The sequence below is a fragment of the Micromys minutus genome (assembly GCF_963924665.1).
Source record: "Micromys minutus genome assembly, chromosome: 1".
Taxonomy (NCBI): domain Eukaryota; kingdom Metazoa; phylum Chordata; class Mammalia; order Rodentia; family Muridae; genus Micromys; species Micromys minutus.
The window spans coordinates 187,272,429-187,286,731 of NC_137969.1; the positions used below are offsets into that span (position 1 = coordinate 187,272,429).

The 14,303-nt window shown below is 37.7% G+C and overlaps 1 protein-coding gene across 1 annotated transcript in view; it reads left to right on the top strand.

The window, feature by feature from the left end:
• Window positions 1–11,062, top strand: part of IMMP2L (inner mitochondrial membrane peptidase subunit 2) — a 409,090-nt gene extending 398,028 nt beyond the window's left edge. The window contains exon 7 of the mRNA XM_080912105.1: window positions 10,803–11,062. Coding sequence (XP_080768231.1) covers window positions 10,803–10,922 — 120 coding nt within the window. The 3' untranslated portion in view covers window positions 10,923–11,062. The remainder of the gene's footprint in view (window positions 1–10,802) is intronic.
• Window positions 11,063–14,303: the final 3,241 nt, after the last annotated feature.

A 14,303-nucleotide genomic window follows, 5' to 3' on the forward strand; every position in this document is an offset into this window, starting at 1 on the left:
AGAGCAAGCCCAGCAAGCATTGGCACAGAGCCCCTTGCCAACCGTTCTGATTTCCAGGGCTCTACGCCTCATTTCACCGGCTGGTATAGCAAACAGGGATTTAAACTAAGAAACAGAGCTGGGTTTTGAGTCCCAGTTCTGCTACCTGGTGATTGTGAGCAGCATTGCTGAGCTTGTTCTGGCTCACATGGAGCTGGCAATGAACTGGTGTGTGAGATCCGCAAGGATGCTCTTTTTAGAGTTTACAGTGCACCATAACCTTCAGGTATCCCCGGAGCACATGGCACAGACACATTCTGATATATTTTTCTTTCTGATAGGCCAATAAGATGTCATAGGAAGCATATTTCACAGTGTTTAGAATGGGTCTAATGAAAACTAGGTTTAGGAAGTAGAGTCTTGACAACAGAGGACACTGTATATCTCTCGGAAGGTGGAGCAGGATCATGAAGGTTATGGGTAGCTTAGTTAGAAAATCTTGATGGCGCTTAAGTCTCTATAGTAAGTCTGTGGACGTGTATGGCTCCCTCCACATTCCTTATCACACACATGAATGTTAAATGGTTGAGCCCTTTTAACAGTCAGGGACTGTTCCATAGTGAATGTATTCAATGGACGAGGGCATTGACTCTTTATGGAGACTTGCTCAGAAATAAACACATTGTTGTGAAGAGTGAGGCTTGCACGGTCTTAGTGAGTGATAGCCTGGTGTATTTGGTTGTTCATTTAAAGCCTAGAATGCCTGGTAGGTCTTCCTTTCAGAGAAAACAAGGGTGCTGGGGTTAAACCAAGGGTTTATTTTATCTTTTGTTTTGTTTTATCTTTCCTACACAAGCACTTCTCTGGAGTTGCAAGCTAAGAGCTACAGTTTGAGTTTAATCACTCAGGGTATCATTCTAGGTGAGCCAAAAGGCTGAGTGAATGAGTTCTGGTTCTGACTCATTCTGCTCTTGTAAATATAAGAAACAAAGAGACAAACTGTGTCTCTTTCCCAAGCCTTCCTGGAACAATTAAGAGCTCTAGAAATTTCTACATATAACAATGCAACTTTAGCCTCTTACAGAACAGTATACACCTGATTGTCAGCAAAAGAACTCTGCTCTTGACTTTTGGGGGAGTCTTGCTACATATGTAGATGTCATTTCTTATGAGCTGTAAAATACCTGAAGTGACACCTTATGTCAGAAATATTTTAAAGAAAACTTACATCATAGAAAAACTTATCCTCCCTTATGAATTGAAAGAGAAAATTCGCAGCTCCCAAAGGGAGCTATGTTAAGTTACAGCATTTTCCTCTTCAGTTGGTTCTAAGGTAACTGAGTATTAGGCATGGTGCTATTCACAGGAAGTCTCTTGGGCTGTGTAGTTGCCACTTTTATTTATCTTCTTTCATTCCTGGTTATTTATTTTGTAAGTCTTCTCTGCTTCACTTTGAGAGAAAAGATGAAAGAGAGAGAAGCCAAGAGACATGTTTGATAAAGGCTGGGTACCGTATGGCCACCTAAATGAATAAGTGGTGTACCCTCAGCAGAGGAATAGCCACATCCACCAGCACAGCAGAACTAGACATGGGTGTCCCGTTACTAATGGCTAGTTTGTGTGTAGCAGTGGCTGCCTGCCCAATGCCTCTAAATATGCTTTAAGACAATTTCAACCACAATAAAGACTTTTATATCTCTCTCCTCATGTGTTCATATGAGTTTTTATTTCCTACATAAAAATAGCATGTGGCACATCAGCTACTAGAGACACACAAGCGAGCAACAAGGCATCACTCAGTACTGTCACCCAACAGCAGGGGAGAACTGTGGATGCTGTGAGTTGCTAACTATCCAAATGATATTCAAGTATTTCATCACCTGCTTAATCAAGCTGCAAAATGAGAAGTTAGACCACTTCACCTCCAGTGATTTGATTATGTGGTAAGGAGACCGGTACATAAACATTAATCCTGGGGAATTAATTCAGGAAAATTAGCTGAAGACACCCCTAGAGGCCCGTTTTGTATCTATCTTTTTGCATAAAATGCTGAACTAACTACTTACTGACGGTGTCTTGGGGGGCCTAGTATGATTATGTGTGATTCTGTAGCTGTCTGGAGAGAATCATGAAGAGGGCCATGAAGTGACCTGGAAATGCATTCTGATTAAAGTGAAGTCTTGAGCAGGAAAATTGCTTTGAAATGATTAAAGTTAAAATTGGTGGTAATGAAGGAAAACACTTGTCCTGGAGTGGGGCCTTTGATAGAGTGTTGCATTAAGCAGATGCCTGGCCCCTTCTTTGTCAAAATATTACATTGTATCAACCTATCAATCTATGTGTCTTGGAGAACTCGAATTATGTTTGGCATTTACTTTATGATTCTATCTCTAGCCTGCTGTTATCCTACCTAGGATTAAATCCTTCACTCTGATACCATCAGTTTTCTTATGTAACATGTTCATCTTTGCATATAATTTAAATGCAAATTATATTTAAAACCTTAAAAATATATATTTCAGAATCCAGACTTCTCTGTGATGATATCTACATCTTATCAATAACAATGCCTATACCTTACATACTGATAATCCTGGCAAAGTGTGATATAGCACCTCTAATCAATCATGCTAATGTTTCTTCAGTAAAATTATGAATTGGCATACTACATGAAATGAGTAAACACATTCCTTACACATTATAAAACTATATAATACTAGATCTCATCTGGTCAGGTGTTGCTATCTGGGGACTATAAAAATAAGTACAATGAAGTATAAGAAAGATGGAAGGAAGCTGAATAAGAGCTAGAGTAATTAGAATACATTGTATACATGTGTGAAATTATTGAAGAACAAATAAAGAATTAACATTTTAATTATATAATTTTCCCATATTTTTCTTCCCTGTAATCATGCATACACTATATTATTCGTATTTTAGGCACTGTTCCATGACATGTGTAAATTGCCATGATATTATACATACATGTATTCATTATTAAAATACCTTGGTAGAAATAATTATTTTGTACCCCCTGAGCCTTACTTTTCCTTTTCAGCCACTTTTTTTTTTTTACCCAACACATTTGTTTGGTTTTGTTCTGATCAAAACTAAAATCATTGCAGAGAGGAAGGCTGATGCTTTTCTCCTTTGCTTGATGCCAAATTCACTATAAGGAAGGTGCGATCTTCTCCGTGTGTCCTTGTCTAAATGAGAGTCCATTTACCTAGACAGGAAACTCTCACGTGTCTGCTTGTCATGAACTGGTTTTTCTGCTCAGTTTTGTGGAGAAAAGCACCTTGGGACCATGGAAATGTGTGGCCGGCTAATGTCCTACCCTTTAGGAACCTTGTCTGCTATACCAAAAATAATGATGAGAAACTTGAAAGTAGGTTAAGCCTTGTTTGAAGTGAAGCAGGTGTTTTTATTCTTCAGTCTTTCATCAAAACATCTCTTAGAGAATATTTTTGGACAGTTCAGTTGCTCATTTTATGATGTGATATTTATTTGTTCCCTTTATTTTTAATTCTGTTTGATTTATGTATGTAGTGTGTCTGTTTTTGCCACTGTCATAAAAAAAACACTCTCTTTGTGCTAACTATTGAAAGAATTGTTTTTTAGTTTTTTAAATCTCATTGTTGGTAGTGTAAAATAATGAAGCAATCAAGTAAAGGTGATGAAATGATTTTTTTAAAAAAAATGCAGAAGTGGGCTGAGGAAGCCGGGCTCAGCACTGCCAGGACCTCCTCCCTCACACTTACTTTTGCATTATACTGAATGCGTGTGACCAAACAGAGGCTATAGAGGCATTGCTGGATACTCTGACCCACGGTCATGAGGACAGCATTTCCCTTGGTTGTTCCCCAATCCAGAAGGTGTGGGAGCACATTGTCACTATAGCACTGGCAAACGTTCTCTTGCTAACGCTGAAACATTAAACGAACAAACACACAAATACGTTTGGAAGTATGTACCTTTAAAGGACCTTGATTGCCAGATTGCAAAGAGGAAGGACATTGGATAAAGGCTTGATAAATCAGTTCTTGCTTTAAATAAGTATTCTTTAAAATCTGTGTTTCTTCAGTTTGATTTGACTACCAAAAATAGTTTTAAGTAATATAATATTTTAGAATAAATATCACCGAATCTTGTTCATACAGAAATATCTCCCTTTCTATGTGAGTAAGTAGATTCAGCAGAGACAGATTTTATTTATTAATAATATGGATATAATGTGCTTGTCTTCTATAGTTTAAAAACATTACATTGAATGAGCCTCCAGTTTTGTTCTTTGTCACACTTCTTGCATTTGGATCTCTTGTCTGCATCTCAGTTCTGAGCCTTTGGTCCCACTAGCAGTCATGTTTTCTATTTATCCACCCTTGGGATTCTTGCTTTTACCTTTCCTTACATTGCCCTTGTGAGGCCTTCTTTCAAGACAAGATTTGTGAGGCCAAGAGATGAAGGTGTGTTCTGTACACTGTAATGCCTATGGAGAGGGAGGAGGGAAACATGGTTACACACACCTGTGCCCCTGGCACCTGGAGGAAAACTGGGTTGGTGATGCGTATGTCTGCCTACCAGAAGCCAAAATAACTTCTCAGTGGAGCCAATTTGATCAAAAGACAAGCAATCCAGTGGAAATTTAGTTCATGTGGTTCCTTGGCATTTTGTAGCCAAAACAAACTAGGTGACTGATCACACGAAACACTTTCCAACTGGTACTAATGGTGTTTCCTAAAGCTGTGATATGTCAGGAGCATCAACCTTCAGTCTGATGAATACTATGCTATGCTAGGTACAAGAACAATTCTATTCCTGTATATAGCTAACAGATGAGAAATTGTACTTTGCTAGTGTTCAGTTTCATGGATTGTTGGTAAGTTCCAAAAATAGTACACAATCAAAACAAAGTAGTTACTATTATTCTAGATGGTTAATTCCTAATCCATGTGCTCAGTGCCCCTTGGGGATAAGAGATTAACTAACTGTAAGAGGCTCATTGTTATATGCACATAAACCTATTTCTTTTTAAGTAGATACTAAAAAAAGGAGACCTGCTAGGGTTTTTCAAAATGGCCCATTAATATGCTTCTTAAATTAGCTATAAATGTTCATTCTCAAAATCTAAATAATATTGTAATCACAATAAAGGATACATAGTTCTATTTGGGACACACATGAGTAAGGAACAAGGGGGATCAATTCCCACTGTGGCACTGGTGTGGCTGATTCTTTAATCAGCTTTTTTTTACTATAACATGTGTACAAGACAAATCAGACATCACGGCCAATACCTTTCATCCCCAATCTAGGGAAGCCAAAGCAGGTGGATCCGTGAGTTCAAGACTAGCAATAGATACATAGTGAGACCCTGTCTGAAAACAATTTAAAACATACTAACAATCCAAGATAATAATCTTTTAAAAATGGAAAGGATTTACTTGGCTCCAGTTTTGTGAGGTTTATCCCATGATTGGTTGGCTTGTTCCTTTGGGGCCAGATGCACATCAGTATGTTTTGGCGGTAGCATGCAGAAAAACTGTTATTCTGACTGGGAGGTGAGAGGGGTGGAATAAGGCACTGAGGGTCAGTGGAAGACTTTCCACTAGTCCGTACACCTTATAGAAGCAAAAGAGGCACTTGCTAAGGGAAAAGACTATACCATATACTTATACTCTAAGGCCAAACTGTAACACTTGGTCAAAGTACTGAACCTAATGGAAACCTGTTGGTTTTGTAATGCTAAACATATCCTCTTCCCCTCTTTAATAATATTTCCTTTTCCTTTTCCCTTCAATATGTTCTTTGTTCTGTGTTATGCGTATTTGGAAACATCATCAATTCCACTTGCATTTTCCTTTTTATTTACATCTATATTCATATTCTTGAACTGTGATAACAAAGTAAAACAGATGGTAGCTTAAACATGAGGCATCTCTGTTTTCATAGTTCTAGAGAAAATAGTACAAGATCAAAGGGCCAGCAGGTTTGGTCTGTGTAAGCTCTTTTCTGTGGACTGTAGGCCGACCCTCATTCAATGTTTATAAGCTGTCTTTCTCCTGTGTGTATGCATCCCTGAGCTTCATCTGAGTCTTCATCTCCTCTTATAAGAATATAAATGAGTTTACACCGGGGCATCATTGTGACTTCATTTTCCTTAAAGGCAGGCATGGTCAAATTCTGAAACAGTCTGTGTATTTGGATTTCATCATACAAATTTGAAAGAATACGGTTCTACCCATTTGCTTGTGATGAATCTGGTCTTCTCAGAAACATAAATGACCTAGATAGTGTCAAGGAGTATGGCGACAATGGGGACCATATTCTGCTTTCTCCAGGACACTACCACATTACTGATTGCCCCAACTTAATTAAGTCTGTGTCCCTTTGTCTGTCAGAAATATCACATTGGGATAATAACTATGGTGTAGAAACTCATTTCAGTGTTAGCTGAAAAATATTTTGCTGTTACTGGTTTCCTTGCTTGTAAATGAGACAGAATGTCTAACTCATGAGTCATTGTGAGAACTGAGTCATATGTGTAAGTCATACAAAACAGTACCTCTGGAGTCAAGCACTAAGTGTAACATGGAACAAAACAAAGGGAGGGGGTGGATGATTGTGTTTCACGGGTGTGGATTTTATGTGGCACTTTGGCTGAGCCATAGAGCACAGATACATTGTCAAATAATATTCTAGATGGTTTCTGTTCTTGCATGAAGAAAGCAGTGTGTCTTCCATAATGTGGGTGGGCTTCCTCAAGTCAGTTGAAGACCTGAGTACAGCAGCAGCCTGAGTTACGTAGTCTGAGAAGAGAATGAGCCAGCAGAGCTCCCAGTACCTTCTACCACATCAGCCGCCCCTGGCTGACTGCACGCTTCCTCTGGGTTGAACTTTCCCGGGTTCTGTGCTCTCTTGGCCTCTCTGCTCAGATTTTGTATTTGTCAAATTTCTCTAATCACATTTGCTACTTAGTAAGATACATTTCCTTATATATCTAAATCCTTTACATTTATCTAATTATCTCACTAATTATAGCAGGTGGGGAGGCCAAAGTTATGCCCAATACCTAAGTTAAAATATACAAAAAATTCACATGCTTTTAAATTTAATATATGGCTATATTTACTATATTCTCTCCTTATCTGTAGATACCTATCAAAATATAATTACAAAAATAAAATAAGAATGTAAAAAGCCACAAGACAATCAAGTGAGTGATTAAACATCGTTTGCACATATTAATCTCAGTATTGTTAAGCTTAAATTTCAGATTCCTATATTACCATTTAAACAATACTGATTTTATCCCCCAGAATTTTCACCATTACTATTCATAATTTTTTGTAACTTTAATATATTTTCAGAATAAATAAAACAATAAGATTGGTTTCACTAAAATGAATGGGTAATATAAAGTCAGAAATCAATCACTGTGTCCAAAACTGAAGTCCAAACTAAACAAGCAAGCACATAAAGGGGCAACAGTTTAACCGCGTTAAAACACTGGCAAATTACCCTTATGATCAAAGTTAAACAGCTTGGAAAACCAACTCAGTGCTTAAGATACAACTGAGTAGCTGCTACCAAACGTAAATTGAGTGATGATGGGAGAGATAGAGACCACTGTTCTCTAACTCAGCTGGCCTACACATGAACAAAGCTAGACAGAGACTGAAGTGAGATGTGAGACATCTACATCCAATCAAGTATGTTCTAGCCAGTAACACTGTTGCTATAGTTGTGTGTGTGTGTGCGTGTGTGTGTGTGTGTGTTTGTGCGAGAGCGTGCGTGCACACACACTAGGAATCACACTCAATCACAACCACACTCCAAGTTGAATAGAAATGGGTTAAAAACAAACTAATACAGATTGTAAGTAGAAACAAATGAAGCCACTAATAAATTGATAACATAACTTACTTAGAATTTAAACCAACAGTGAATATAGTCAACATCCTTCTTGATAGAAATGGTCTGCCCCAAGAATTTATACTGGAGTCTCCTTTCATTGTAAAGATTAGAAAGACGGAAACCTAGTGAACTGTGGTGCTGGAAGGTAGGCCATTTGATGCATGATCAACATTACATAAAGGCTTTAGAGTGGACCTCTGTGACAATCCTAGTAGCTTTATCAGGGAAAGAGAGAACCAGACAGATGTATGTCCGAATGCATGGTCTTCACTCTGTGTCTGGAGGACACCAGACAAATGCTGTCAGCACTTGTGGATCCTCAATCTCACATTTTCTAATAGGTGAGCCACAGTGAACCTTCTTTTTTTGTAACTCACACGGATTGTAGGATGTAAACATTGGCAACAGAAAATATACTGACTCAAAATGGTTGCCAAAAGTCTTGATTTTTAGTCAGTAAAATGTATTATAGATAGATATTATAGTATAATTACTCTGAAACTATTTTTACATATTTTAGTACCATGTGAATGTTTAAATGTTTAGGGGAGCTTTTGGTTACCTGTTGTTGTTGTTGTTGTTGTTGTTTTTATATTTATTTCCTGATTTGACACCCAAGTCCATTGGCACAACTAGTATCAGATATTGCTTATAAATTATACTCCTTGCTGAAAGGAACTAAAGCACCTGAAAGAAACTTTGAATTACACATAGAACAGGTATGAGGTTCAGGGTGAGCCTGAAATGCCTAGTGGTACCTAAAACTAAAAAAGTGCTCTAAGACATGTCTAAAGGACACATGGAATCCCACTGGGCAAAAAAATAGTAATGGATTTTGATGAGAGAGAGAAACAGAGAGAGACAGAGAGAGACAGAAAGGGTCAGAAGAGAACATACAGTCCACAGTAGGCTGTGGCAGGAGGAATTCTCTCAGTTCCAGTACAATATGAATCTTAGCTAGATAATGAATTAGAGGCTAACCTGGGCTGCAAAATAAGACCCTTTCTCAAAACACATGTACATGTATATATAATATAACTTAACTTACATACTTAATAAAGAGATAAAGGAAACAGAAACAGTGATGAGAGAGAGAGAGAGAGAGAGAGAGAGAGAGAGAGAGAGAGAGAGAGAGAGAGAGAGAGGAGGAGGAGGAGATGTTTTTAAAGAATTTGCCAACTAAAATTATGAAATAAATAATAAAATAAAAAGAACTTCTTTATCATCTTTAGTGTCAATAATTAAGGTACAATAGTGATGAGCAATGAGACCATTAGATAAAATGTATCAACATTCAGGATGTTTTTTACTGTTTCAGAATATCACCACATTTTTTATCTGGGAATGAAAAAGAGTGTTAACTGATATGTTACTATCATATTGAGCTGTGTAATAGTTTATTTCAACAGTTGGTGAAACTGATGTTTTGTGCCCTTTTATGAAACAGGCAGAAAAATACAGTATGAACTACATTTTTCTTTCTTGCCAAACATTTACCTTTTGTGTTTTCATGAGGTAAAAAGCACAAGCAGGTTGAGATATACAACATCATAAAGCCAGTGTCCAGGACCCTGGGTAAAGTAGATAGACTGGGGATGGAAAGAGTGCACTCTGAGATCCTCAATGAGACTCTATATTCTGAAAATAACTGAATCTAAAAGACATTTACTAGGAAATCTAGAATGCTTTGATTATGGACTATATATGAGTTTTATTACTGTATTAACATGAGATTCTTGGTTTATGGCAATGACATGGTACTCAAGTGGGAAAGAGTTTTAGTTTTTAGATGAATTATGAAATATTTAGGTATAATTCCACAGGATATTAGTAACTTCCAAAGGCCTCAGGAAACAAAAGTAATGTTTATGTTGATGTGTATACAGATAAGTATAATGTATATGTTGATGTGTGTGCATATGAGTATATTGTATATGCTCTTATATATGTAGACATGATAGAATGTATACATGGGCATGTGTGTAGATATGATAACTTCATGCATTGATGTGTGTGAAGATAAGGATAATGTACAAATTGACATGTATATAGAAAGGCAATAAGAGGGAGTTAGTACCGCAAGCCCAGGTGACTAGTGATGTTGGCTGAGCAGAGCTGATTTTGTGCTTATTTTTACGTTTGATTTTTCAGATTAATTGAAAGGAAAGAAATTGTTTCCACATCCCCAGGGCTTCTTGCTCTTCTTTGGGCTGACCCTGTCTATATTTAAGCTACAGTATGTTTCTGCTTTCTTCTTTCCCAGCAGAGAGCTGCTCATGTTTTGTTTTCCATCTGCATGGTCTTTGTGCTCTTTCTCTCTGTTAGCCTTCCACTTTGTTTGATCTGAGCTTGCCTCCTTCCCCTCCTTGCCCATGTTGCTTGGTGGCTCTCTCTGAAAGAAATCCCCACCCAAACTCATACCTGAACTCTGATTGCTCATCCAGCAAATGGAACAATGTTTTTGAAATATAGATGTGTATTTGGGTTTCTGTGACTGTTTTATAAAGGTCTCTCTCAGGAAATAGCTCTAGACAACATTTGAGACTACAGACTAGATTTGTGTTTCCTGGGTCTATGCAAACCACCTGCTGAGGGTTGGGGTTAATATTGGAGGCCCGAAACATTATTGAAACCATGTTCCAATGCATTGTATGTATTTGCCTTTCTAAACCCTGAACTCAATTTCCTGCTCTAGAAAATTAAAACCATAATTCCCTCAAATCAATGTTAGGGCGTTAAAGAAATAGACACCTGTCAAACCCTAGGAAAATGCTCCTAAATGTTCTGTTTTTAGTCACAGTCTCTTTATGTCATGTCAGACCTGAATCAACGGTTTTGGCTATTTATGATGGTCAGTATAAAGTGATTTCTTTTTGCTCTCTCTGTGTTTTTCTTGGATTCAGGTTTCTCTGGGACTCCTGCATGCTCATGCCACACATATCTTGTGGCCTCCAGAGCGCTGGCAGAAACTAGAATCTGTTCTTCCTCCAGAGCGCTTCCCACTCCAGACTGGTGAGAAGTAACTGCACAAGAGGCCACCATAGGAGGAGCTGAACACCCCCAAAGCCTCCTCCAGAAGGGAGATGTTCCAGCGATGCTGAGCAAGAGACCTCTGTATGTCTTTAAGATTGTCTGGAATTTTAAAGAAAGATTTTTCATATTAAACAGCATTAAATGATACTTGATTGTGTGTTGTATTTAATTCCATATTGTTTATCAAAACAAGATTGAGTCTTGGAGAACATGAAAGCAAGCCTCCTGTACATAGGTAAATGGGAAATGCTGTGCATAGTTATTGATAAGATTTTTTCTGTGAAGCCTGCTGCTCAAAGATTTTTTTTAAATTAATGTGCAGCGAAGATGATTTGTCTGTTACTATTAAGACCAAACAAGAAAAAACAAGAATTAGGCACATAAAGGCAGTGATTTTATTGTAATTGAAGGTATCCACAGAACACTGACTGCCAGTTAGGAAGGACCAGAAACTGTGATGTCAAATAAAACAACCATCTGTCCACATCTTGTTTGGGTGTTTAATTATCAGTCAACTAAAGTCTGTTAATGAAAATGTTTTATCTCTTATCCAAGGCAGAAATGAAAGTAATGGCAAAAAAAGGTTCCATCGACACTTGATATAATCAAATGTTCTTTTATTCGCCCTTTGAATGTAAAACTTCCAAGTAATACCATGCCTGTTCACCATGACGGATAAGGCCATTGGTCAGCATTTTATCACATTTGGTGAAAAGTTCTAAGTGGAATGGGAAATAATCACACACAGATCAACAACATTTGACATCTTCCTCCAAGTGATTTCTCAGTGTAACTCTCTAATACTGCAAGGGGGTTAGTGGTGGGATGATATACCAGTAACTTGTCTAAATAAGGAAGGGTATATTCTCCTGCGTACACAGCAATAGTCTTAATAAAACACCCTTTCTTACTGTCGCTGAACAGTTTGCTCTGATAGGAACAAGATTTAAGGCTACTAGCTAGTGTTCGTAAGGTCAGTTTTTCTTCTATTTCACCTTGCAAATGCAGATTGTAGTTCACTAGGGCAGACAGGTTTAGATTGAAAAACAAAACCACATAGAAAAGTGTGCATTTCATCTAATAATTTATTTAACATTCTGAGAGTTAATTCAGCAAACATTGAAGACTTATATACTCCAGTTTATCAGATTTGTTTTGTTTTGTTTGTTTTTGTTTCTTAGTTTTTTTTTTCGAGACATGGTTTCTCTGTGTAGTCCTGGCTGTTCTGGACCTTGCTTGGCAGACCAGGATGACTTGCATTTACAGACCTTTGCCTCCCAATTGCTGACATTAAAAGCATTAACCACCGCCACCTGGCTTCTGAATTATTTTTATCTTTTATATTTAAATTTATTTTATTACCTGTTGTCACTGGAATAGACAGACTGAAAATTGTAAGAGTTTAAACAGTTTGCAGTCAGCCTTGTTACCTGTATCAGTGACCAGTGTCATTCTTCAAACTATTAACTCAAGGTTCCAAATCATCAAAGAAGACATAAAAGCTATTTGTGTTCAATTTTGAATTTGCTATCTGTATGGCATGTCACCAGCAGTTAATACCTAGTGCTCATGGAACAACTTGGTGCAAGGCTTACTTTTTCTGAAAGGTGAAGTTAATTGCCACATAAATACACATACATAAATGCAAATATGCATGCATAGATACACACACACACACACACACACACACACACACACACACATACACACGTGTATATATAGAGGGTGGGAGGGCGGGAGGGAGGAAGGGAGGGAGGGAGAGGGGGAGAAAGAGATGAGTTTACCAGTCACTCTGTATACTAATGAATCATATTCCATGCTGGGAAGCTTTGTAGTTTAGAGAAGGCTGTATCTTGCCCAATTTGGTAATGTGCTTATACAAAGTAAACAGCAAAATTCTTCTGACCAATGTGTCTGTGTTCAAAATGGCAACTCAAGATGAATAAAACAGATGTTCTGAGTCTACTGATAGAAGGAAGAGAAATTGTGAATAAGTAAATTGGTACCTTACAGCTTATCAAAGGTGTGGAACACTAAATAGGCATGGTGGGGGTGGGAGATGGGAGGTGGGAAGGACTCCCAAGGGAGTGTTTTCTGCTTGGGAGAAGGTGGGGCAGATTGGTGACCTTTATAGGAGTAGTTTCTTAGATTTAGCCTCTCTGAGCTGAATATGTGTCCTCTTTGGAATTAGTATTGCAACTGATACAAAACTATTTTAGCCACTCAAATTTTTCTCCAGCAATGTATAATTAACTGTCTAGGGGATTACAGTAAGTTTTTCACATTTAATTTCCAACATTGAATAGTGTGGTTGTACTGTGAGAAAATTTAGATCAGCAATAGTTCTTTTTCTACTTTTTGCAAGTCATAGCAGGATTTTACCAAATACTCCATAGAAATGTACTGTATATAGAGGTACTTTGAAACTTTGATCAGTATTAAATTACCAGACTAGCCTGTTCCTGTTTACCTTGCACATACTTTCTAAGCTCATATGTTCATTAAAACAACCAGAAAATTTTAAAGTAAAACTAAAGAGTCAGAACTTCCCAAGTATAATTTTTAGTAGGGGTAAGGAAAAAGAAATTGGCTGTTTAAAGAGGAATCTGAAAATATTTCAACCTCCCATTGATTAATTGTCAACTGTTTTAGTATCTAGTGATTACAGTCACAAGCAGAATCATTCTAATGCAGGTATCCATTGTCTGGTAGGAATCCATCTTGACATTGGTCAGGTCTTTCTAAAGGAGCCATCACCCCTTCATTGCTTTTTATCCTTGAAGCACTCACATGGCCCTGATGCACATCATTATCCATTCCTTGAAATGAGTGTTCCCGTCTCACCCACACTGAAATCAATCCCAGGGTCTGTCTCTTGTTGGGCAATCCCTCTATCATTTAGCAACTTTCTTTTTACTGTTTATGAATATGTGGTATTATGAAAATACAGGTTAACAACTAAATTGCCCAAATAGGTCTTGAAAATTCCATTCTCAATGGAATGCCTTAGCATTTCCAGTAGCCAAGATTAAAAGCCTGGACTACCAGGCATAACTCAGTATTTGCTTTTCAAAGATATTTTAGGGAGTGTGGTGGTTGGTTGGGTAAAGATAACTCCTGCCAAACCTGGGCATCTGAGCAATCCCTGGGATCCAAAATGTAGAAGAGAACCAACCACCCTAAGCTGTCCTTTGGTTTTCGTCATGCACATGACACCAGCTTGCCAGCATACCACACACACAATTAATAGATAAATTTCAGGTTTTGTTTTTAAATTGGGGTATTTTCACTGGAGTTAGAATTCTAATTCAGCAGGTATTTTCTTGCTTGGGAGTTTGTGTTGTTGAGAATGACCCTTCTTCCCTCATTAA